General features: G+C 37.0%; 1 protein-coding gene across 2 annotated transcripts; it reads left to right on the top strand.

Moving 5' to 3' along the window:
* The first annotated feature begins 640 nt into the window (after window positions 1–640).
* LOC149470354 (desmin-like) lies at window positions 641–23,904 on the top strand. Of its 2 annotated transcripts, XM_089665196.1 has the most exons (11): window positions 641–884; window positions 5,874–6,024; window positions 7,717–7,866; window positions 10,712–10,831; window positions 18,329–18,424; window positions 18,513–18,647; window positions 19,041–19,151; window positions 22,670–22,780; window positions 22,879–23,003; window positions 23,422–23,571; window positions 23,663–23,904. In XM_089665196.1, exons 1-11 carry the CDS (start codon window positions 691–693, stop codon window positions 23,664–23,666), a joined length of 1,347 nt encoding a protein of 448 aa, XP_089521322.1. In that variant the 5' UTR covers window positions 641–690; the 3' UTR covers window positions 23,667–23,904. The 2 variants fall into 2 exon arrangements, with proteins under 2 accessions (XP_089521322.1, XP_089521323.1); XM_089665197.1 differs by lacking the exon at window positions 23,663–23,904 and having other exon boundaries at window positions 23,422–23,575.
* Window positions 23,905–27,032: the final 3,128 nt, after the last annotated feature.

The raw sequence follows: 27,032 nt of genomic DNA, 5'->3' as shown, positions 1-27,032 counted from the left end.
CACACGATTGGACCTGCAAATGCATCTTTAAATGTTTGCAACTTGAAAGTTGGTATGTAGGGGACTAACTGTACATAATAAATGACTTGAAATATTGTGCTTGGACCTACTCTATACAGATTCACATAATACAATAAAATCCTTATCAGCTGAAAAGCTTAATCACACCTCTCCCTCTAAGTATAGCTTAAGAGTTGACTTTCTTCGCATTACTGTTTGCTTTTTAATATTAAGAATTCGCCTCTCATTTTATTATACAGCCAAGATGAGTAATTTGCTACCAGAGAAAATGGGCCAGTGAACGGGTTAATATTCAGGAATAATTGTCATTATCCAGTGGATTCTCACAGGCTTCCGATCCTATCTCATTATATGAATAGATGCATATGCTCCCCGGTTCATTTTTTCCATTATTTTCAAGCTTTGCGCGCCTGGGTTATTAGATCAGCTTGAATGCTCTGCAAGATACCAGGACTCGGTTTTTTTTTTTTTGCGGTTGGGAATTTGGCCTCTTGCCGTGACTTTGACACTTAGGAGTGAAGGGTGTGTGTGGTCCTGACCTGGCACATTCCTGGAGAGCTGCCCTTGTCCTGCACCCAGCTCTGCTCTATAAGAATGCCGCGCTACCTGGGCGCAAACATCCGCAGCAGCGCGTTCAGCACCATAGACAGCTCCCAGCACCGCCCGGCAATGAGCGTCAGTCCGGAGAGGATCTCTTCTTATCGCCGCCACTTCGATGAGTTCACTGCTGGTTCGGTGGTCAGGCTCAGGGTGAGCAGCCCATCTCCACCCAGACATAGGAGGTCAACCAGCTACAGCAGGGAGACATGTGAAGTGCATACTGGGGGCAGGAGGACCGCCTCTGCCTCCCGCCGGCCTCGCAGGTAAGAGTGCAATAGGTGGTGCTGGGGAAGGTGGGGGGGGGGGTCTTTAATAAAACCAAACTTCTCCCTCTCCTACATTTGTTAATCCACTACTGATCTGACGAGTCTCACTTTTTTTTTTCATTTTACTCTAAACCAGTTCTGTATTTACTTTGATGACCCCCCCCCCCCCCAAAAAAAAAAATTAAACCACATAGACCACTCTTTTTTTTCACTAAAGTCCCGCAAAAAAAAAAAATGTCTGGATCAATTAGGAACTGGTACATAAAGGATGTACCAGATGTCAGTTATGTGTCCCTTTCCTTTATTATCAAATAGGATGTCAGAATCTTCCTTTAACAAGCCAAGCAAGAAGTTGATACTCCTATGGGTGTTTGTTTGTTTTTGTTTTTTTGGGGGGGTTGTCAATAAAAGCACTAACTGAAACTTAGTTCAAATAATGAGCAAGGCAGTATATATTTACTATATATTTTATATATAGATTTATTTAATATTGGTGCCATTTCCAAGTACTTACAATTTGCCTGTCTTTGCTGTTTAATAAGCACTTTGCATGATTCTTCTATTTTTTTTTAATTATATATTTTTGAGCTGTTTATAAAGTAACCTTATTGGTGCCATTTCCAAGTGTTTACAATTTACCTGTCTTTGCTGTGTATTAAGCACTTTGCATGATTCTTTCTATTTTTTTTAACTATATATTTTTGAGCACTTTATAAAATAACCTTATTGGTGCCATTTCCAAGTGCTTACAATTTGCCCGTCGTTGCTGTTTATTAAACACTTTGCATGATTCTTTCTTTTTTTTTTAACTATATATTTTTGAGCTGTTTATAAAGTAACCTTATTGGCCATTTCCAAGTTCTTACAATTTGCCTGTCTTTGCTGTTTATTAAGCACTTTGCATGGTTCTTTCTATTTTTTTTTAACTATATATTTTTGAGCTGTTTATAAAATAGCTTTATTGGTGCCATTTCCAAGTGTTTACAATTTACCTGTCTTTGCTGTTTATTAAACACTTTGCAGGATTCTTTCTATTTTTTTTAACTATATATTTTTGAGCTCTTTATAAAATAACATTATTGGTGCCATTTCCAAGTGCTTACAATTTGCCTGTCTTTGCTGTTTATTAAACACTTTGCATGATTCTTTCTTTTTTTTTTAAACTATATATTTTTGAGCTGTTTATTAAGTAACCTTATTGGCCATTTCCAAGTTCTTACAATTTACCTGTCTTTGCTATTTATTAAGCACTTTGCATGATTCTTTCTATATTTTTGTTTACTATATATTTTTGAGCTGTTTATAAAATAGCCTTATTGGTGCCATTTCCAAGTGCTTACAATTTACCTGTCTTTGCTGTGTATTAAGCACTTTGCATGATTCTTTAAATGTTTGCTTTTTATATGTTTATTGTTTTTTGGTATAATAAAACCATAAAAACTGAACATATTCAGTACAGCAGAATAATATACACAGGAAAACTTATAAAGGACATATGTCACCAAGTAAGAAAGAATGGGATAAAGCATCAATGTACGCAGAGAGGTAATATTACAAGTTAGGATCCATGCACATTGGGCTTAAAAACCCCCTTGGCAGAAAAAAAACTGATACAGAGCGTTTTTGTACACAGTTTAGGCGAGTTGAGCATTTTTTCTGCCAGATAGCTCCAGTAACGCAAACCAGAAGGGTTTTTTTCCTGCCTCTAAATGTTGAACCTAAAATATGCCTCTAATCATTCTAATGTGCATGGACATAGGATAACACTGAGCTGCTTATACAGGCAAAACACAAAACTCCTGTAAAAGCAGCAAATTTAAAGCCAGTGTGCATGGAGCCTTATCATGACCTCCAAATTTATTACAGCCAAACACAATAAAGTTGATTTACTAAAACTGGAGAGTGGAAATCTGGTGCAGATCTGCATAGAAACCAATTGGTATCCAGATTGGTTTGGTCAAAGCTTAATTGAACAAACTGAAGCTAGAAGCCGATTGGCTACAGTGCACAGCTGCACCAGATTTTGCACTCCCCAGTTTTAGTAAATCACCCCCAATGCTTTTTATCTTATTAATCTATTCTAGTTGTTCTTGGTATTGAAAGTGACATAAAGCAACAACATCAATGTTGTTAAATACAAAATTGAAAAAAAGGATATGGATGCAATTTAAATTATTTAAAAAAATGTTTAAAATCTAAATATCTACAAAAAAAAAGGAAGAAAGTCTATTTCTTTGAAAATATACAAGCATACCTTTTTCATTCTGTGGCATTTTTTTTCTTAACTTGGGGGCATATTTATAAAGCAGTGAATCTGACATTCAACAAGCATTCTCTCCAATTGAATCTTCCAGGTGTATGTATTTTAAATGAAAGTAATTGACCACCAGTGAGTGTTTGTAAAAAAGTAATCTACTGCTTTACAAATATACCCCATGGTGTTTGCCATTCATTTCAAATGGTATTTGTTTTATTGTAGGTCAATAAAATTACCATGAAAAGGGTTAAAATTTCTGTAAAAAATATCATACATTAATATTACTATAATTATGAAAAATGTGAGTCAAGGTCTGCTTTAAGAGAGAAAAAAACATGTTTAATTAGCTGCAAAAACTAGATTGATTCAACATAAAATATTTTAACCCTTGGTTTTTGCAAAAGCTTTGTAAAAAAAAAAGAAAGCTTTACAAATTAAATTTTGAGATAACCCATCACGTCATAAAGCCTGTTCATAAAATTAATGTAGACTAGCTATATAAATGTTTTTTTAAATAAAAATAATGAATATGTTAAGAAGCTTACAATGACCCTTAAATTCCCTTTTAAATCAATACAAATGAACAATGAAATGTATTATTCAATAATCATTCTGAAATATTTGTGTAAAAAATGCAGTTGTAAGACTTTCAATGTTTAAAAAGCTAATAAATATTTTTCATTCTGCCTTAAAAAAGTAATGATCTGAAAATAGTGTGATATATGTGTGTATTTAATTATTAGAGTAATGCCTGCACAGATATTTTTTGATTCGAGTGTATAAAAAAAAATTCAGAGGAGCTTATTTCAATTTGATGCTGACTCTAATATGCATACAAATTTTTACAATTTTCCTACTTTTGTTCTGTTTATTAAACACATTATCCTACCTGTTGTAATAGAGTATATTTCAGTTCAAGATGAAAATCAGCTTACACTAACATATTTATAATAGGTTAAAAATCTGATTTTTTTTTTCAATGGTATTGTTTTAACTGACAAAATAAAAACATCTATTAAAATGACTGTTCCACAATTGGTAGAATAAAAAATTGTTAATGAACATCAGTATATTTCTAATATGGTTGATTTATTTTACTTTTTTTTAATGAAAATATTTTTCTTACTATCTAAAAATCAATGTTTGTCAATGGCATTCTTGTGAATGAATGGCATTCTTTAATTCAATTTTAGTGTGTATTTTTTAGTTTTAATTTATTCATTATCATTTTGGAAACTATTCTATAATTGTTTGCAGAAATTTCACCTTTTTTAACTGCAGTTTGTCTTAGACGTTTTCAGCAAAAAAAAGCCCTTTTGAAAAATGTAGTATATAAGAGACCCCACCTATTGCCTTATGCCAACCCAAGTTTTAAAATTAAAACAATCTTACTTAACGAATACTATTATAATCATTAGATTACATTATCATTAATGTTATATTACTCTACACTGGTAAAAAAATAAATAAACCCAAAAACTAAAAAACAAAGAGCAAAAATAACAAGTGTTTTATATTATGTTAGGAAAGTTGAAAAAACATTAATATTACAGTTAATATTCATATTGCTGCTTTATGAAAAGACTGTCATGACTATACTACATACAGGATATGATTTACTATGCCAAATGTATGAAGAAAAATGTTTCCAAACAAGACATAAGCTGTTGTGAAAAACCATTGATCGCAACTCTTGAAACTTTGACTGCAATCGTTTGCAGGTTTTTGCTGCTAGATTATTGTGTGAGTCAATCTAGATGGTTGTAAGTATCTCATTTAAACCCCAAATATTTGTGCACATGTTGCATATATGGAATTTAACATATATGGCAAAGATTTATGGCGTTTATGCTGGAGATAATTTGTATATTCATTCTTTTTACTTGGCAGATTTCATAATCAATGTTTTATATATTAGACATAGACGTTCAAAAGTATAAATGTCAGGCTCCCAGCCGTACAGCAACCTAATTTAACTAGTATGTGATAATCTATGGCAAAGTTACATTCGAAAGGACGTTATCAGCAAAGTGGGAGGAGGAGATATTAATAAACTGTATTTAAAAGTTAAAAATTATTTTTTTTAGCTAAATTGCACTAAACATTGCTGGTATTGCAATCTGGGGATTTTATGCCCTGGGAGATTTTCATTGCATGTGATTAGAAAAAATGTACCAGATCAGATCTTTGTACTGTTAATATTAGTATTTAGTACCATTAATATCAACTTTGTGTTGGTTTACAATCTTACATTTATTGAACATCTGTAGAGTAATTATCTCAAACCAGGATAATGCTAGTATAGTCACCACAGTGGCCTACAAGAACCTTCACTGGTGTAAATACATATTTCCTGTACAATGTGCTGATGGTTACAATTTGCCAGAAATCAGATCGCTCCGTAATTTCTGTAGACTGCATGCCCGCCCATTATTCTTGCCTTATTAAAAAGGCTTGTGCACAGCTAGTTGTCAGTGGGTGCTTATCCCAATGGGCAAAGACATTTCAATTTCTGCAGGGTCATCACGCTTTACAGATCTCTGTTAAATGGAAAGGAGTAAATTAAGGATATATGTATTTCTCAGCATTGTTTTTATAAAACTAAATACAATTAGCCAATAACTACAAATAGTCTTACAGTGACCACAGAGAATAATGTATACATTCTTCCTTAGGATTGTCAATGTGTAATGTATTGTCGTTGTCATTCCCTGCTATCTCTTCTCTAGTATGGTTGCATCTAGTTATGGAGGGTTGCTGGGCCCAGTGGTGGACTTGGAAGCAGCCAGTGCAGCAAACCAAGAATTTCTGAGTACCAGGAACAATGAGAAAAAAGAAATGATTAGTTTGAATGATCGCCTCACAAAATACATAGAAAGGGTAAAGCATTTAAATCTCTTTTTTTCTTTTATCAATCTAAACAGCCCATTCTTGCTGATACATCCTGCAATATACATTAACATCCAGTATATGCTATAATTCCTTGAATCCAGCAGAATGCAGTATTATTTTTAGGCATTTTTATATGTTATGCAGGTATAGCAGAGTTTTTTCATGTATCGTCACCCTGAAGAGGTACAATCATAATGAGAAAAGGAGAGGATCACGACTGTCACACAGAGATTTTCCAACATGCTGGAAAATCTTCATGTGCAACATTAAGTGATTCTGATTTTGAAAGCGCATGTAATGTCCTCCCAGTGTGGAACTTAACAACTCTTTCCTAATACAAGCATTGCTTTAGGTACCCATTGACATGTGATGACAGTTACTTGATCTGGGTTTTTTAATCCAGGTTCAGATACAGTCTTATTTCTATGGGTGGCCTAAGGCTGACCTCAGGGGGGGAAGTCAATAGGGCAGGTTAGAAGACCAATCCTGATTACTATTGTCCCTTCCTGGCACTTGTTCCCCAGTCCCTGCTCTCATCTCTCCTCTCTCCATTAAAAGTACTTTTAAGCCTGGCCAAACAGAGGTAAATGACTGCTGCTCAGTTCTCCGGCATTCTCAGAGGCGAGAGTTCTCCTCTGAATGCCTTTTTATGAAGCGGTGTAGATCGCTTCTCCGAATGAAGAGAGAAGCAATCTACAAACTCTTTGAACACTGGAAAATGGTTGCTGTTATTATAATCTCGTGAGATTATAATATTACCGCTGCTTCGTTTGCGGTTCCCCCGATTCTCCACCTCTGGGCTGGAGAATCTGGAGGGAGAACACAGATCACCAGTGAAGGGCTGACATCGCTCCTTCATATACCTGCCATCTGTGTGCTGAGATGATCGGCGGAGAACATGTTCTCCACTGATCATCTCTGTTTCTTAAACCACTAATGTCCTGATATCAGCAACGATCCTTAGGATCGCCACTGATCTCTGTTTCATAAAAGGACACCTGAGTTTACAGCTGATAAATAGGTCTACAATTCTCTACAAAGTTTGAAGTTCAATGCTCCTGCATTGCTGACCATCCTTTGAAAGTCAATGGACACCTTCATAGTAAAATGGCATTTCAATTATTTTACAAGATTTGTGATCACCTATCACACTAGGCCTTGTAATATTAATCAACAAAATAGATTTATTCTCATAAGGTCACCATTTCACAAAAAGAATGTTCTCCAACTAGAGAGACTGCAGAAGAAAAGAAACTGTATGGGACATGAGGAACCCCAGCTATAGGGAAAATCTGGATTGGGTTATGTGGTGAAGAAAGGGGTATGTAATCAATGTACAAAAATGGCCTTTAAGGAACATTCATTTCATCGTACAAACCAATATGAAATTTACATAGTAGAATGTATACCCAGGTATTTATCCAAATGCCATTCAGGATAAGGTAGACTACCTTTTCCCTGTTAGATCACCTTCGTCACATTTTAAATTAAAGGGATTCTGATTACGCAATTTTTTTGGCAGAACAGAATGAACATGTGCCTTTCCTCGGGCCAACTATAAAACTATAACACCTGCACACACACACATTATATTTATGAAAATGGTAATTAGCTTAATACAAGACTACTGTCTTTTTGAAGTCAATATATATTTAGTTTATGTGCTTGTATATCCTATAGGTCAGGGACTTGGAACAGCAGAATGCCACCGCACAGGTTGAGCTTGATGCGCTCCGCACTCGCAGCAACAGACCATCTTCTCTTAGAGCTCTGTATGAGCAGCAGCTGAGGGACCTTCGAAGAGAGGCAGAACAGGCCCAGAATCAAAGGGTAACATATGTATCTGGTTCAGTCACTAGGAATACATTTGGTACATACACATTTATCTATATATTCTTATTGTCATTCTTCTGTTCACCTGCCTCCATATATCATCCATATACCAAGTTAAATTGCAGCTCACCTCTTTTCTATGTAATATTTTTTCTCATACTCACAAATGGAATCACTTGATAAAGGCTATGAAACAATGAGCATTAATGAGTGGTGTACTATGGTTTAACTTGATAAATAGATGTTTGAGAAAGCTGGGGATTATCCCTTCTGCAACTACCAACAACAGAGGATTTAAAGTAGTATTAAACCCAAAAGCAAACATTTATTATATTGCAGCTTTCCAATTCTTAAATGTGTTGGCTGCATTTGTTTTCTTTTTTAGGCTTTCTTTCCGTTATTTTCACCTGGTGATCCAGCCATTAAGTCTGTTGCTTTTCAAAAGAACAAGCTTTTCTGTAGATGTAGCAGTTACAGGGATGGAGCAAAACCATTTAACATTGACAGGGGTACTTACAATGGTCAGCTTTTATTTGTTTATTTAAAACCTTTATCCCATAAGGAAAAAAAAGCTGTAACTGTTTATAAAGTGTCAGCTGGAGTTTGGCTTCAGTTTGTTTAGTGTATTTAAATGTGCTAGTACATCTAACACTCCTCTCCCCCCAGACTGACAATGGTGCTGTCCAAAGGTACTCCTTTATCGAAAATGGGGGCACTGTGATACAAAAGCTGTGTTACCAGGTGAAAGAGAGGGGAAAAAACAGCCTAAAAAATAAAACTAATGTAGCCACCACATCTAATGATTGGTAAGCTGCAATATATTACATTTTATTTTTGGTTTTGCTTGTAAGACCACTTTAACTCTTTAATGCTATATATATATATATATATATATATCTCCTAATTAATATTTTTGGGGTCCTGACTAGTTGACATTATGAAGGTCACTTTTGGTTGTTTCATATTTTTATGTGAATCATTTGCTATGTATTCATCCTGTCTGTCAAGTTGACAAAAGGGTGTTTAACCCAAAACTGTTTCCATGTAAGATACTGCTGGAACTGGATTCCTAACATGCTTCTTTATGCTCTTCTTCCCACTAGTTTTCATATAGATAGCAAGATAGATAGATAGATAATACATTGATGATGGATAGAGAGATAGATAGATAGATAGATAGATAGATAGATAGATAGATAGATAGATAGATAGATAATACATTGATGATAGATAGATAGATAGATAGATAGATAGATAGATAATACATTGATGATAGATAGATAGATAGATAGATAGATAGATAGATAGATAGATAGATAGATAGATAGATAGATAGATAGATGGATGGATAGATAGATAGATAGATAGATAGATAGATAGATAGATAGATAATACATTGATGATAGATAGATAGATAGATAGATAGATAGATAGATAGATAATACATTGATGATAGATAGATAGATAGATAGATAGATAGATAGATAGATAGATAGATAGACAGATAATACATTGAAGATAGATAGATAGATAGATAGATAGATAGATAGATAGATAATACATTGATGATAGATAGATAGATAGATAGATAGATAGATAGATAATACATTGATGATAGATAGATAGATAGATAGATAGATAGATAGATAGATAGATAATACATTGATGACGGAGAGATAGATAGATAGATAGATAGATAGATAGATAGATAGATAGATAGATAATACATTGATGATAGATAGATAGATAGATAGATAGATAGATAGATAATACATTGATGATAGATAGATAGATAGATAGATAGATAGATAGATAGATAGATAGATAGATAGATAGATATAGATAGATAATACATTGATGATAGATAGATAGATAGATAGATAGATAGATAGATAGATAGATAGATAGATAATACATTGATGATAGATACATAGATAGATAGATAGATAGATAGATAGATAGATAGATAGATAGATAGATATAGATAGATAATACATTGATGATAGATAGATAGATAGATAGATAGATAGATAGATAGATAGATAGATAGATATATAGATAGATAATACATTGATGATAGATAGATAGATAGATAGATAGATAGATAGATAGATAATATTTCCTTCCTCAATGTACTTCTATGATAAAACCAGCTTGGCAGGGAAATGAGCACTCTGGTGCCCAGTATTACACACATGCATTGGCCTTTTAACCTTCAATCTGTTGAGTATGAGGATGCCTATAAATCTTTACTTGCTGAAAGACTGTGCATGGAAAGTTATAGGCATTGTTGGACCACATGTCACTTCTTCTCAGCTGTCTTTAACACCAGATCATAATGCAAATGTAAACCTGAGTGTGAAATGCTTTGTTTGAGGAGGAGGCTGTCTTGAAGCTAGCTTTTCTATTTGCGATACTTGGGACGCCTGTGTAGACTACTGCTGATAGGGCACAAGCTGTTCAGGCAGTATTTTACAAGCACATGCATTGAGCACACTGGGAGATTTGAAATAATGGCATTATAATGGGTCTCTAGCCACTATTACATTGAAAATCATTGTTTTTTTATGGCCAGTTCCCCCATTATAATACATGGCTCATTGCCTGGTCCAAAGGAATAACAACCAGTGGGTATTGTAAACAATAGTAGAAGGCCCCACACAGGGTCATTTGGTTCTAGGCACAAGGGAGAATGTCTGACAGAGGTTAGTATTGGTGTCTTCTCACTGTGCTGGGCATAGATGTGTTGAAACCCCAGACAGCTCTCCTCTGGCACTGATTGGATTAGAAGGGGGACGCTGTAGGTTAGCCAGGCATAAGAAGATTCTGCTTTATTTAACAGGATGTAGCAGTGGCTGCCAAGTCATCAGTGTCTGAGGAACTCAGCGCCGTAAAGAAACATTATGAAGATGCAGTCGAGGCAAGGAAAAAAGCTGAAGGCGACATTGAAGCATTCCGCCCTGTAAGGAGCTGTCTTTACCATCCTCACTCACCTTGTATGCAGCATCCCAGGCATTGTCTTTAGCATATACATATCACCCTGATTTTTATTATGAAAATTGGTTTGAATCCTGTCTTAACCCTTTCAGTACACGTAAGGGATTACGTAGACATGACCCCCTGGCAGAAAAAGAATTAGTTGTCATAAAGGGAGGCATATGTATAAGGAAGCCTATGACCAAGCCACATAAAATACAAATATACCCAACAAGGCTTATTAATAAAGTGATCATTTTTATCGGTATGCAAAAAAAGAAAAAGATTGTGACACCCATTCGAATGTGTTATGAGTGGATATTTCATCCATTCACATCTTTCTTGCTTTTGTAGCTGGCTGGGGTGAAATAAGCAGACAAGCTTCTGTCTGTGCTCCATACTGTCCGGTCTTGGTGCAGAATGAGGGGGCTCGCTCCTCTTGCTGTATACTTTGTAATCTACTTTGTAATCTAAAACACATGAAAGTAAGAAGGAGGCTTATTTATATTGTGTTTTGCAGACAGGCAATGGTAAATGGTGAAGTTAAATTACTAAAACTGGAGAGTGCAAAACCTGGTGCAGCTCTGTATAGAAACCAATCAGATTCTAGGTTTTTTTTTCTGTCAAAGCTTCATTGAAAAAGCTGAAGTTAGAAGCTGATTGGTTACCATGCACAGCTGTACCAGATTTTGCATTCTCAAGTTTTAGTAAATCAACCCCAGTGAGCCACAAAGTCATAAGGAGTCAATTTACTAAAACTAGAGCATGCAAAATCTTGTGCAGCTGTGCATTAAAATCAATCAGCTTCCCATTTTTTTTTTGTCAAAGCTTAAAGTAGTAAAGGCTGAAGGTTTTTTACCTTCCTGCATTCTGTGCATGAAGGTAAAAAACCTTCTCTGTGCAGCAGCTCCCCCAGCCCCCCTTAATACTCACTTCTTGATCCAGTGATGTGCGTTGAAGTCTCAGCAATGCTGGGACTCCCTCTCCTCATTGGCTGAAACAGCAGTGGGAGCCATTGGCTCACGCTGCTGTCAATCACAGCTAGTGAGCCAATGAGAAGAGAGGGGGAGGGTCAAGCAGTGTCTGCATGTGTGAATGGACACATGGAGCAGCAGGTGCCCCCATAGCAAGCTGCTTGCTATGGGGGCGTTCGACAGGTCGGATGGGCGAGAAACACCGGCGGGGGACCCGAGAAGAGGAGGATCAGGGCTGCTCTGTGCAAAACCACCGTACACAGCAGGTAAGTATGATGTGTTTGTTATTTTTTTTTTAATTTAAGCCTTTAATATTAATATTATTACTGAAATTAGAAGATGATTGGCTGCCATGCACAGCTGCACCAGATTTTGCACTCTCCAGTTTCAATAAATCAACCCCAAGACGTCTGTTTGTGCTTCAACAAGCCATTGTCTACCCTAAATTAAGATTTCAGTTTGGGGTGAACCCTATATTGGTGCTTTAAATGACACATAGTTTCTATGTGCAATCATTTCATTTGTTTTTCCATGTTTTTAAAATGGCCTCCATGTGCATATTATTCTGTATGTGGAATTAAGACACAAGAGTCCACGTCAACCTGGAGACAAATACAGTCTGATGGTCTAATTAGCACCTCCTCACTTTTTTTGTTCGCTGGCAAGCTTTGGATGGCGGGATTTTTAGAGCAGCATTTTATATAAGGCATGCACTCCCCTCTCCCGCAAAATCATTGCTGATCATGGAAGTATGGAGCCTTGGGCAGTTAGATCTGCCAGACACGATTCCCTAGACTTTGTAAATCATCTATAATCGCTTTAGAGAGTGGTAATATTTAACAGGCGTGTAGCGAACAGAAGTGACTGCATATGAACATGAAATATGTGATAAACCTATGCAACCAGGGCACTCATTGAACAAAAAACGTAGTGTACGCTACACAGCCTCCTAGTGAATAGTTAATATGCATAATAACCCACCAGCCAACAGCACTGTACTAGGAGATGCATTGTTAAAGAAAATAATTGCGAATCATAAATGCTGATGTACTAAATAAGAACAGAATCTTCACTTAGTTACTAAAGTGAAGCTAAATTTGCTTCAATCATCCAACTATGTGCAAGGCAAAATCCATTTTTCCAATTCCCCTTTACATGAGTGGCCATTCAAAGCGATCATAACTTTACTCACTGACCTTAGTGACTTTTCGTTGAACATGCTCTACACCCTTTTTGAGTCAACCCTATAGCAACATTGTCCATCTTTTGGAAAAATCCATTGTAAAGATTGTATAGGATGCACTGAACAGAAAATACAAAAAAAAAACCTCTCACGATATGCAAGAGGAGCATAAAAGTATTTACAGGATAAATAATGAGTTTTGTATACCTATGAATAAATAGTGAACCTATATCATTCTGCTTCCAAATATTCTTCCTTGCTGCTTTAAAATTGTAATTCATTATTAATAAGCAGAACTCTTTGACAAATAAGAAGCATGAGATGGCAGCTTATTTTGTCCTGCTGGTTAGCACATAGACAAAAAAATTCAAAGTAGGAACCTAAAGAGCAGTATGCATTCAAACGACTGTACCAGCTCTAAACTAAACTCAAAGTGTTAAATTAAATGTTAAAAAAATAGTAATTACAGTGGTGGTTATTCTTTTGATGACATTTAGGACATAAATTACATAAAATAAGCTGATAAATTTGAACATTCTAGACTTGAGGTCAAAAATTATGATCTAGACATGGTCTATGTCTGTCATTTTGCCCAGAGGCGATTTACTACTGAAGTAATAGGACTTGGTTGGAACAGGCTTTGAACTAAACATAGGCCCTCTCCTCTGAAATGCAAATTTGTTACCACTCTCATACTGAAAAAGTCCTTTAAAAAGCCTTACAGTGCTGCCCAAGATATAATATACATTTTTTTCTGCTTTCAACTATTTGTATCTTGAATGTCTGCATAGTACAGGTTCTGAGCAAATCATTGGCCTTGGAAAGTGCCAGACAATCATTTCTGTTCATATACAGTTGTATACCCTGGCAGAAATTGTGAAAGTTTGGCATTGATATTAAAATATGACTGATCATGCCAAACAATTGTCTTTTATTTAAGGATAGTTGATCATATGAAGCCATTTATTATCACATAGTTGTTTGGCAAATCATAATGATAACATAAATTCCCCAAATGGTCCTGATCAAAGGTTTACATACCCTGGAATGTTTGGCCTTGGTACAGACACATAAGGTGACACACACGGGTTAAAATGGCAATTAAAGTTTTCTTTCCCACATCTGTAGCTTTTTAAATTGCAGTTAGTGTCTGTGTATAAATAGTCAGTGAGTTTGTTAGCTCTCACATGGATACACTGAGCAGGCTAGATACTGAGCCATGGGGAGCAGAAAAGAACTGTCAAAAGACCTGAGTAGCAAGGTGATAGAATAGAACTTTATAAAGATGGAAAAGGCTATACAGAGATATCCAAAGCCTTGAATATGCCAGTCAGTACTGTTCACAAAGTAATCCCACAAAAAGCCCGGTAAGGCATGTCAAGGTGTTGTCATGCATATTGTTACTGTGCTTTTTTGGGGCAGTAGCGCAGTAAAGGCTTTTTTCTGGCAACTCGACCATGCAGCTCATTTTTGTTCAAGTATTGTCATATTGTTCTTCTCAAAAACAACCACACCATATTTTTCCAGAGCAGCCTGTATAACTCTTGAGGTTACCTGTGGGTTATTCTTTGTATCTCAAGCGATTCTTTTGGCAGTTGTGGCTGCAATCTTTCTTGGTCTACCTGACCTTGGCTTGGTATCAAGAGATCCCTGAATTTTCCACTTCTTAATATGTGATTAAACAGAACTGACTGGCATGTTCAAGGCTTTGAATATCTTTTTTATATCCTTTTCCATCTTTAAAAAGTTCCATTACTTTGTTATGCATGTATTTTGACAGTTCTTTTCTGCTCCCCATGGCTCAGTATCTAGCCTGCTCAGTGTATCCATGTGAGAGCTAACCAACTCACTGACTATTTATACACTGACACTAACTGCAATTTAAAAAGTCACAGATGTGGGAAAATAACTTTTAATTGCATTTTAACCTGCGTGTCACCTTGTGTGTCTGTGTGTCTGTACCAAGGTCAAATAACAGCAAATGCCTCTTTAGGCAAGTGAAAAAACACCAAGTAACAATCAGCAAAACTTTGAGCTGAGCATTTTTGGCATTTTTCATGTTTGTTTGACTGTTTATATGAGCATTTGTGAATGTGTTTAAGGCTTGAGCTTTCTTGTTTTTAGCCAATAGAAGGTTAATAGGCAAGAAAAAGTGAGCAAATTTGAATGACAAGCTTCAAGCTTCAACTGGCTTTATGCTCAGGTTTGAAGGGACATTGCTAAATATAATAGAAAATCCCAATATCAAGCATTCAAGTGCTTCTGCTGAAGCTTCAAACTGCATTTCTAATTGCTCAGGTGTGAATAGAGCCTTAAAGAGGTTGTAAACCCTTTCATATACCCAGTGAAGTGACTGACCTCAGGTGATACAACAAAACCACCTACATAAGTTGTAGATGTTTATCTACTTCCATTTTCCCCTACATTCCTTCAAAGTGCAGAATTTACACAGGATCTATTAGCTCCGAATAGCACTGGGCGGGAAGATGAAGATCTGTGAGGAGATCTCTGAGAGCTGATTGGAAGGAAGGGACGCAACCACTTCCACACAGCACACAGGAACAGATCTGAGGCTGTCACTCTGATGGAGGTCCCTCCCCTGTCACCATTTTGCTCTTGGTGTCAGGAAAACTTGTCAGAAGTAACTCATGCTTATAGAAAAGGAACAAAGTAGCAGAGAGAAATGGCACTTAGTGCACTTCATTGAGACAAGCACACACTATAGTGGCATATTTCATGTCTGAGGTTTACAACAACTTTAAAGCAGAGCTAAAGGAACTAAACTTACCTCTTCTCTAAAGGTATAAGTCCATCACTGGTACCAGCATCTTCTCCCTGTGTGCTGGTGTTTGAGCATCTCCATTAGCCATCACGGAATGACATAACTCCTACACATACAGAGGTGTTAGTCATCCCAATACACAGGGGGTGTGCTGGCAATGTAAGCTGAAATGCACATGTGCAGCTCAGTTTACATGCAACAGAAGACCGTGAGCAGGCAGTTAGGTGTATCTTATTGCAGTCTCTTCTGTAAACAACCTGCCTGCTCACAATCTTTGTTAAATGCCCTTAGTTCCCCTTTACAGTACACTAATCCCAATGTCACTAAACATGCATCTACTAATATTTTACAAAAAACATAAAAATAGTTCCAGAAGAAATATATCAAAATAAAGGCATTTCTACAGCCTACAGTGATTCTTGCAAGTTTGTGCTCTGGAGGAGGAAGGGCCTAAACACGCGATTGCAAGGATCACTGCTTTAGTAAATGCTGGGAACTACTACTCCAAAGCTGGCGGTTAAGAGATACCAAAGGTGGCAGTTTATCAGCAGAAAGGGATTCTAGTTCACACATGTTTATACCAGGTGGTGTACCATCAGATGTGAGCTTAAAGTGTTACTAAACCCAGGACCCTGCATTCACTATATCTGGCCTCCCACAGTACACACAACATGGAAATGCAATTATTTTAGTAAATACAAACTGCTAAATACCTTTTCTCATCAGCAGTTAGAGTCTTGTGACTTCTACCAGTGTCCAGCAGAGCACTGGCTAAAGTTTGTAGGAGGAGTTTTCTTTCTTTCTGCTCTAGGAGGATGCAGTACCCCTGACCTCTGTCTGAATAGGGCTGATTGACCATGTGCTGACCACATGCACTCTCCCAAGAAAAAAAAAACACCTCTGTAGCAATACACACCAAACTGAGCATGTGTAGAGTGTATCCACATGATATGTCTTATCAGGAGATAAGAGGGAGACAATGGAAGAAGGGGAGAATCAGAGAAAACAGGATCAGACAGCCTTTTTACACAATGCAGAGGATTAAGCCCATAGGTTCTACAGTGAGTATAACAAGCATCCTTTACTGCATGCACATATTGATTTTACTGTAGTGGGGTTAGGAACACTTTAACTGTTTTTTGGCTTTTAACCACTTCTCGACCGGCCGTTGTATATTTAAACGGCCGGACGGTGGCAGTGCAGGGTCGGGTGACCATTTATACACGGCCTCCCCGCACCCTGCTTGTGCGCGCTCCCTGGGAGCGCGCAGCACCCCGATCCAGTGCCCGCTGTGTCCTCCGGACACAGTGAAACACCAATCGTCGGAGGTCCCGATCATGTGATCACTGATTGGCCAATCAGTGATCACATGCAAAGTAGTAAGCAAGATGTCACTTCTGACATCATTGCTTACTGCGTGTGAAATCTGTGAATGATCACAGAGGTCACATGGTACAAGGCTATTCACAACAGCCTTGTACCATGTGACAAGCTGTGACCAATCACAGCTCACTCAGTACTTCTCAATGACTGCAAGAATGCAGACAGAGAGAAAGAGAAATTATTGCTTTTCCATCCTATATGGGTGTAAAAGCAATCAGTGTAAAAAAAAAAAACAATCTTCATCACCCCCCACAAGTAGTACAGTGTCACCATGGTGACAGTGTACTGCTAGGGTGACAGTATGTAAAAAAAAAAAAAAATAATATTAAAAAATAAAATAAAAATGTAAAAAAAAGTTTAAAAATTATATTTATATTTTATATTTATTTATATTTTTTGGTTATAAACTAATTTGGATTTTTTTTTTTTACTAAATAGATAACGGAATAAATTTTGGCCAAGATTTATGATAAAATATTATTTATTTGCAAAATTTTATAAAAAAAACCACCTACTCATTTAATCACTCACTTACAATTACACAGCTACAGTGTTTTTTATTTGTCCTAAAAACCTTTTCTTGAACAGTTGACGACAGAAAAAAAAATTGCAGTAGTCTGATGATATTTTATATTGCATAATTACATGTATAATACATAAGGGGGTATATTATCTCCATGCAGGGGCGGACTGACCATTCAAGAACTCAGGCACTGCCCGAGGGCCCGGGGTCAGTAGGGGGCCCCATGAAATGCCCCTGGTACCTTTTAAAGGCTTTTTGGGTGTGCTTTGAGTGTGGGCAAGGACACAGGGGCCCCATGATCCCCTACTGCCTGGGGGCCCCATGAGTTGTCAGTCCGCCCCTGTCTCCATGTATAATACGTAAGGGGGGATATGATCTCCATGTGGTTTGGTGATTGGTTCATGACTTCTCTAAATAGCTGGCCATAATATAGTGATTTGAGTATATTATGGCTAAATTCATGGTTATCATTTGGTGGATTGTGTTGGCTGACAAATCTGTTGCATTATAATAGCTATGACCTGGACGATTGTGTTGCTGGGTTATCTGTTACATTACTAATAAAACATGCAAAATTCTCCATCTAATATGTAGCATTCACATACAGATAACAGATCAATGGGTTGTTTGCTCTCTAGGATGTAGATATGGCCACTGCAGGACGAATTGCACTGGAAAAGCAGTTGCAAACTTTGGAAGCAGAGATTGCTTTTTTGCAGAGGATCCATGGAGAGGTATTGTATATCATATTTTTTCACAGTGTGTGTGTGTGTGTAATTTGGGCCTGTGCCCACTATTTGCCTCTTGTATCTGTCAATCCAGGAAATTGAAGAATTGATGAAGCAAATCTACAATATGTCCGCCTCCTGTGATTTGGCATTCTCCATCCCAGACTTTGCCGCTGCTCTGAGGGACATTCAGACAGAATATGAAGAAATTGCAGCCAAGAACCTGCAGGTTAAAATTAGAGTTCATCCTGTTCAGGGGAAAAATATCTAACTTGATGTCAGTTGCTACTTAGCAAATATTTCTGGCCAAATAAAAGATTGTTTATCTTGTATATATTAAATCAGAATGTTGCCATTGGACATCTCTGACAATTCCTATAGACCGATGCACACAACTAACTCCTAGCTAGGCTGCTTAACCCCTAGTCTGCCATGGAAAATGTCTGCAAAGTGGAAAGTGCAAGGCTGCAGGGTGTCCTGATTCTGTAGAATCGCTTTGCTGCAAGGTGGTTAATTAAAGAGTTTGGTGTTCATGAGACCTTAATGAACCCTTCTTTCGGGAGACCTGACATTACATGTCTTCATCCCCCTTGTTCATATCTTCTGCTGCCTTTCCCCCCAGGAGATGGACGAGTGGTACAAAAGCAAATTTGTTGACTTCAATCAAGCTTCTACAAAGCATGCGGAAAACGCAAGACATTACCGAGGAGACATGGCAAACTGCAAGAGAAGCGTAAGTGGAGCTGGAAAGGCCTTGAAGCTCATATGTCACTTCATGTGGAGCCTGTACCGTGATTTCACTAGCATAGGGAATGTGACCGTTCTCTCTGCTCCTATCTGGGTTGTGTCTGTGGGGGCTTGGGATATTTGACTGTTTGTGTTGAGGTATAAGGCCCAGTAATAGCAGGGAGTCAATTAAAGATAAGGGTTATGTAGAGTTTAACAAGATATGTCATATTTATATAATTAGCAATGCAAGCTTTTCACTGCTCAACACAATTCATCATTTTATGGCTTTATGAGCTGAAGTACTTCCTTTCATATTCAGTTGCAGAATACCTACACAGTATAATATATGCGCCCACTATATAACCGCAATTGTATTTCTGTAGAGTTCAATATCTGATAGGTAAGTATATATTTTTTTTAGGATGCATTAATGTGAAGTTACCTATACCAGCCATACAGAGTGCACCTCCTGTCACTTTAGAGTCAGAATACAGTAGGTGTACTTTTAATGTTGTTCTTTGCTTTATTCCATACAGGCCAATACACCCTATATAATGATGAAGTGAAAATATGAGATATTCGCATTTATTAAGAATAATCATATTTATGGATTGCTTGTTCAGTGCCTAGCTAGAAGAAAAATTTAATTATATAATATGTAGGATTTTGAAATCAAAACAGTTGTTTTTATGGTCATATAGCATTTGTGTTAAGATGGATAGAAACAATTGAGTACTATCCGTGATACTTTTTTTATTTGCACTAACATACAATTTTGAGGACAAGCTTTCGGGGAGTGTCTCCTTCTTCAAGGTCCAAGCAGTACTACTCACAAAGTTGTTAAGTTGGATGTATTTTTAGTTTTAGTTGGGAAGAGTTAACATTTCTATCAGTTAATTCGTTGGTGTCTTTGTCCCATTGGGGTTTTTTTTGCTACATATACTACCTCAGAGGTGCACAAGGAAGTAATTTTTTTTTCAAAGTGAGGAGAATTTCTCTCTGAGACAGTTGTCACCAAAGCAGTTGCCCCCATTGGAAGATTTCTCCTGACCTCTTATTCTGGTGGAACTCTAAAATTTTAGATTCTCCATCACTTTTTCTCTCAAGTACAATGGTCACCAGGACAAAATGAGAGGACACAGACAATGATAAAGCAGAACAGGGGTTCAAATCTCTACTCTATCCAAATTTCCCAAAAAATTTTTTTGGGGGGCTTTACGTACACTACAGTACCCCCACAGCTAGCAATGTATGGCCTTTTATTTTGACAACTTTCTATATACTACAACTTGAATCAGTTATATCTACACTACAACTTATTTCCTTATTTTTACTCATAATTTAGTACACTCAGCTTTCAGTTAAATGCTGGTGGAAAGGAGAATAAAGTAGCTTGATGTAAAAAAAGTTAGCTATGTGTTTTTCAACAGCAAAACATTTATAATGTTTGGGCAGCACAGTGGTTAAATGGTGGCTAAATGGTTGTGGGTTCTAATCCCAACCACAGCACCACCTGCCTGGAGTTTGCATGTTCTCCCTGTGCCTGCGTGGGTTTCCTCCGGGTACTCTGGTTTCCTCCCACACCCAATGATATGCTGGTAGTTAATTGGATCCTGTCTAAATTGGCCCTAGTATGTGTATGTATGAATGTGAGTTAGGGACCTTAGGTTGTACGCCCCTTGAGGGTTAGGAACTGATGTGAATGTACAATATATATATGTAGAGCGCTGTGTAAATTGACTGCACTATAGAAGCACCTGAAATAAATAAAAGAGTATGGAGAGATTGTAGAAGCAATACACTGCATACAGGACAGTCTCTACTTTTTAAGAATTAATAATTAATGTTTAACAGAATACAAGGTGTCCAGTGAATGGCCAAGGAGGGGAGGAGGGGTTAATGGTGCTGATAAATGACTCTACTACTTCCCTGTATGAGAGCTACAGCTGGCAAGAAGTACAGCTGGGCCATACAGTCCGCATGAAAGAAAGTATGAATTTTACACCACATAGACACCAACTGGAAGTGGCATAAACAACAAGAAGGGCAACATTTTTTCCAAGCAGATATGAACAAAAGCTCTCCACTTTAGATCATGAAACAGAAACAGCTATCTTTGTGTATCCAAATTTTGGAATGTGTCTGATTTTAATAATGTCACACTCAAATTATGCTAAACTAACCTTAGGTAAATACAATTCCAAAACATTTTGACTTCTGCAATTTATCTCATAGGAAAAACACATAACAACAACTTTGAGGTTCTGAAATAAGAAACAGAAAGTATACATTGCAAAGATCCATTTCAATCCTTTGTAAATGCAAAAAGGCTTCATTTATATGTATATAAGCACAAAGTGTTAAAAGAGAAACAAGCAAACCTGAGAAATTAGTCCACTTGATGGTGGTTGAAGGACCACTGATCACTCAATTCTCGGTGCACAGAACTGAGAGCGGTGACTGTCAGTCAACGTTCTCCGCTCTGCTCCTCCAACGCTCACCGAAGTTCGAGGCTGGAGAGGGTGAAGGCGCAGCTGGCTACATTTCTCAGCTATGCACTGAGAGGTTGAGCCAACTGCCAATTGGGCATCTGAGTGGATCCCATTAAGGTTGTCGGGATTCTTCCAGAGACTGGAGCAGCTCTGTGTTGTCAACTGACAGTGGACTTTAGTTGGCTGATTCTGAGTCACAGGAGAGCAAGTAAGTGCACTCCTATGACCAAGAAGAGAAGTATGGCCAAAAAAATATTTGGCCATATTTCTCTTTTAAATAGGATGAAGTATAATCCCATTTATTGTTAATGTGATAAAGACTGTGTATGCTAGCTGTGAATGATGTGATAATGAAATGGAAATTGTACAGGATTAAAACCATGGTTATCAAAAATCAAAATAGAGACCACATTTAGTTCAGAATAAGTGCAGGCCATAAAATCTATAAAGAAAATGTCTCAACTAATTAAAAAATGAACATGGCTATGCTATTATATCATGGCAGAACTACATAATTGTTTTAAAAGTCAATATATGCATTACTGAGAGAGGTGGATTTGGTCTTCTTCTTTATTCCTTTCTACCTAGCTTCTTCTCCTACTTTTCCTTCTTTCTTTTTCTTTCTTTCTTTCTTTCTTTCTTTCTTTCTTTCTTTCTTTCTGTTTAATCTCATTAGTATTTCTCGTTAGTATTTCCATTTTTGTCTTTCTATGAGCTTTGCTATACAGTGAGCTATATATACACATTTCCTGTTTCTTGAAAAATCTTCAATAAGAGCTGTTATTTACACACACACACACGCACAAAATAAATTGCATTAGTAATGTTATACTACCAAAAACTCTACTTTTTTTCCTTATACATGAATGGGTATTTAAAGTGAACACAGATTCACTTTCATTACCAGCATTTTCATTTCAAAGAGAACATACACGTTGCAAAGTGACCAATTGACACCATTTTATCTGTTTTATAAAATGTTGTACACTTTTAATTACCTATAATAAAGCAGTTAATCAATGTCTCATAGATTAAAGGCAAAGAATCAGAACTTGAAGCACTGAAGAACAGGAATGCAGCACTAGAGGCCCAAGTGAAAGAGAACCAGGAAAAGTACAGGTTGGAAATAGAAGAGCTACAGGTAGGTAGCTTGCCTTTAACACATCTTTCTGGAGCACTAGTATCTCATTCTCTCACCATGAACTAGCACATACACAACTTTTCTCTTCATCCTCTTAGGAACGAATAGGAAAGTTAGAAGAAGACCTGAAATCTTTGAAGGAAAAAATTGCTTTACACTTACGGGAATATCAAGATCTGTTGAGTGTTAAAATGGCTTTGGATATTGAGATTGCCACATACAGGTCAGAGTCAGACAGCTTGTACTTTATGTAACTTCCCATTTATCATACTGAATATATAGATAACCTGATACAAAATGGGATGGCATTGTGCAACTTACCGTTATTAACAACATCAGTCACATAAATGTTTTTATAACTAATGTTATAAGTGAGATAACTGAGGGCATAAAAGAACCTTCTTTGACAATCAATATCATAATGCTCCTGCATCTAGAAGCTGGTGTCACCTTATTTATTTTCACACTGAAAGGTTTCCCCATATGTCTTAGTGGTTCCTAAAGGTTCACTAAAAATAATATCCGAGAATCCTACTACTAGTAATTTAATTTTTTTTAATCTTTCATTTTATTTTAACATATAAATCCAAGCTCAAATTTACATACTTAATTTGTATTCTGATTTTTTTTCTTTATACCAGGCAACTTATTGAGTGTGAGGACAGCAGACTTGCTACATCAGTGAGTGGAGTCTTCCTCCAGGGTAAGGTATCAGGAGGTTTGCAAGTAAGTTCCACAGAAAGTGTATCCCAGACCTTGGAGAGGAAAGAGAGGGCAGCTGTTCTGACAAAGTAAGTGTGGCCATTTGGGTCCCTAAGGAAGAATTTGTGGAATCTATTTGGTACTTCTTTTATGTCTTCTAACTTTTGTTTTTTTTGTCAGGTAATAGGTAAAAGAGAGCAAAGCGAGAGCAAGAAGAAGTGATTTTCAAGAGATGGAAAATATCCATGCTCTGTTCTGAAAGACCTCTCTGTAGGTGGCTGGATGCATGATTCTGCCCTTCATCTTGCTGGAGCATCTGCTATTTTGCTATAGAGCCTGACGCCGGTGCTAATTTTTAGCTTTATTATAATTAACCCTATACACATTTGTATGGCTTTGCTGAATAAATACATGAACATTCATCATGGCAAACTGATTGGTTTGGAAAAAAGCTGACTAGATTTATCTTCAGCACTCCTAATTTGAAAGACTCAGATCAGAAATATGCTCATGTTGGCTAGGTATTATTTACCTGTTACATAGAGAAACAAAGTCACTTCTCCTGGGTTATCAACTGCTGATTCTGGAAGCCATTGCAGATATAAAACAACAAATCTATAAATACATAAAAGTAAGTAGAACCAGACAAGGAAACCAACTTCAGAAAAACATACTCAAAGAGCTGCTGGGAACTTTTAGACCTGCATGTGTACTAAGATGAAGGAAAACTTCAAACTCAGTAGCTCTGGTGAGGCAGCACCCACATACTGTATATATAAGTCTTCACTTGATATGCACCCAACAGTAGCTCAAACCATAGAAATACAGAAAGGTGTGCCAGACCAAAACCAGATGAAAGAGTCCAAAATAATTTTAATTGTCGGTAAAAAAAAGTCATATAAAAACATGCAACCTGTTTCAGGGACAACACTACACCCCCTTCATCAAGGCACGACAGAGGACAAAATTTGGATGAACTTAGAGAAAACAGTGACTTCACAGATCAATATAAGAGACAGTGGAACTTGACAGCGATTGTTGAGTAGCAATGGGAGGTTGGTATTCTGTGTCAGGGGTAGGCAAATTATGGATCACCAGCTGTTGCAGAACTGCAAGTTCCATCATGCATCTGTCTCTGGGAATCTTGCTTGTGGCTGTCAGAGTCTGCAAAGCCTCAAGGGACCTGTAGTTCTGCAACAGCTGGAGGGCCAAAGTTTGCCTACCCCTCTCTATGTGAAGAGTTTAATACTGGTTATATAGTAATTGAGTTCATCCAAGTTTTATCCTGTGTTGAGCCCTGATGAAGGGCTAGTGGTGTTGCCTACAAAACATGTTGGCTCTTTTTATGACTTTTTCATCAACCATTAAAGTTATCTTCTACTGTTTCATCTGGTATTGGTCTGGCTCTCCTTTCTGGTTTTCCAAGGGAACAAGCTCAACGTTTTACATAAGCAATATTAGTAAACATTAGAAAATGCTGCTCTGACCTTTATTTGTTGGTTTGAAAACTGGGAATCCTGTCAAAATTTTAATAACAAATTGCACAGAGTACATATAGGTCATTGGAATGCTCTCTAAGGTACAGGATATTCAGTAATCATAAACAGTACTGGGACACAACAAGGAGAATGAGAAGCAGGTTACAGAGAGGCCACATGTTCTCAGAATAAAGTATAAGACTGCTTACAGAAGAAGGAAAACAGACAGTACTAGATATGAAACAGAATAACATACTGAGTACTTGAATATGAATGTTTGTTCTTGCAAATGTTTGACATGAAAGAACAATTGAGGAACATGGGTCTTAATAAGGTGCAGTAGGAAATAATGAGTGTATAAGTAACATTACACACCCAGTATATCAGGACAGGGAAACAGGACATAATGAACAAAAATGAACAATCACTTTACCAATGGAAACCACTGTCTACTCGTTCTAATGGTGAAAATTTGATTGGCATATACCACAAGTAAACAGAGCATAGATGGTATCAATTAGGTTAGGTATTTCAGGAATAATCTAAAATAAGTATGTTTGTTGAAAGATCACTTAGATAAATGTACTGGATGTCTACAAAAAGGGGTTTGACAAATTATAACACAATATCACCAAATTTTCATTTTAAAATACATTGAGCCATATGACTAATTGTCATTCTATTTTATATAGCAGATACATTTCAGGTTTAAAGCAAAAGAAAAAAAAAATGATTTTAAGGCATTTTCTGTGCTAAAATAGATTACTTCTGTTAATGCGTGTCCCACATTTGACTGCTGCTCTGGTGGGTAAAACTTTTTCATTCAGTTTCTAATATACTGCAATCATGAAATGTCAAGCACTGAGACCTGTAACTCTGGCTGTAGCACGGCTCTGACAATAGCTCACTCTTGTACATCCCCTCCATTGAGAAAAAGACATATTTTCTTTTCACTGCTTTCTGTGATTGAAGGAGGGGTGAATAGAGGTCACAATTGCCCTCTTCCAATCATAAGAAGCCTTGCATTTAATGAACAGAAAGCAAGTTTTTTTTTCTGAATCAAGGAGGTGTACAAGGAGCAACCTGCTATGATCAGTGTACTACCACTGGAACTCAAGTCACAGTCACTTGGAGCTTACAGTGCTTTGTGGGCTGAATGAGATAAAAGTTTTACCAAACAGAGAAGCAGACAAACACTAAGCCTTAAAATGACCCCCCAACACCTAACCTACCTCTGAAAATAACCATTATCAGTTAACCCAGTTCTAACACTTAAAGCAGCATTAAACCCAAAACAAAAAAATTTAATATATTGCAGCTAATCGATCACAAGATGTGTTGGCTGTATTAGTTTTCCTCTTTTTTGCTTTTCCCCTCTCTTTTCACCTGGTGATCTGGCTAATAACACACCTTATGTATCAGAGTGCTTGCCCTCTGGATGAAGGAACAACAGAGACTTTAGATAGCAGCATTGTCAGTTTAGAGGGAAGGTTGTGTTAGATGCACTAGCAGATTTAGATACACTAACAAACTGAAGCCAAATTCCAGCTAAAGGTTTTACATAAATAAAAGTTGACCATTGTAAGCACCCTGTTGGTGTTAAATGGTTGTTTACTCTGTCTACTATATCTGCAGGACAGTGTGTTCTGTTTAAAAGCAACATACTTACTGACAGGATCTCCAGGTGAAAATAAAAGGGAGAAAGAATAAAAAAGAAAACTAGTGCAGCCATCACATACAAAAATTGGTAAGCTGCATTATAAGAAATTTTTGCTTTTGGGTTTAATACCGCTTTAAACCTTAAAGTGATACTAAACCTAAACACATTGCTTGCATTAAGGTAAAAAATGTTTTCAGTTTCCCTGTGCTCCCCCTTCCCTGTGTGAAGGGGAAGAAAGGGGAGAGGAGATCAGCACTGTGCACAGCTGTATCTCCTCTCCTCTTTCTTCTTCCTCACACAGGGACTCGAACAGCAGCAGAAGCTTTTGGCTCTTACTGCTGTCAATCAAATGCAATGAAGAGAAAGTGGAGGGCAGGGCTAATTCCCACTGTATGTGTCTATGGAGCGCTGC

This window comes from Staurois parvus, unplaced genomic scaffold, assembly GCF_062004578.1.
Source record: "Staurois parvus isolate SC_StPar_1 unplaced genomic scaffold, SC_StPar_1.0 ptg000048l, whole genome shotgun sequence".
Classification (NCBI taxonomy): Eukaryota; Metazoa; Chordata; class Amphibia; order Anura; family Ranidae; genus Staurois; species Staurois parvus.
The sequence above is the reverse complement of the archived record's forward strand: the minus strand, read 5'-3'. Positions and strand labels throughout refer to the sequence as shown.

Excerpts from the sequence above, each read along its gene's own strand:
- LOC149470354 (XM_089665196.1), top strand. The coding sequence starts at position 691 with ATGAGCGTCAGTCCGGAGAGGATCTCTTCTTATCGCCGCCACTTCGAT. Across the intron at positions 18,425-18,512 it reads TGCAGAGGATCCATGGAGAG|GAAATTGAAGAATTGATGAA; the intron begins GTATTGTATATC and ends CTGTCAATCCAG. Across the intron at positions 18,648-19,040 it reads TTGCAGCCAAGAACCTGCAG|GAGATGGACGAGTGGTACAA; the intron begins GTTAAAATTAGA and ends CTTTCCCCCCAG.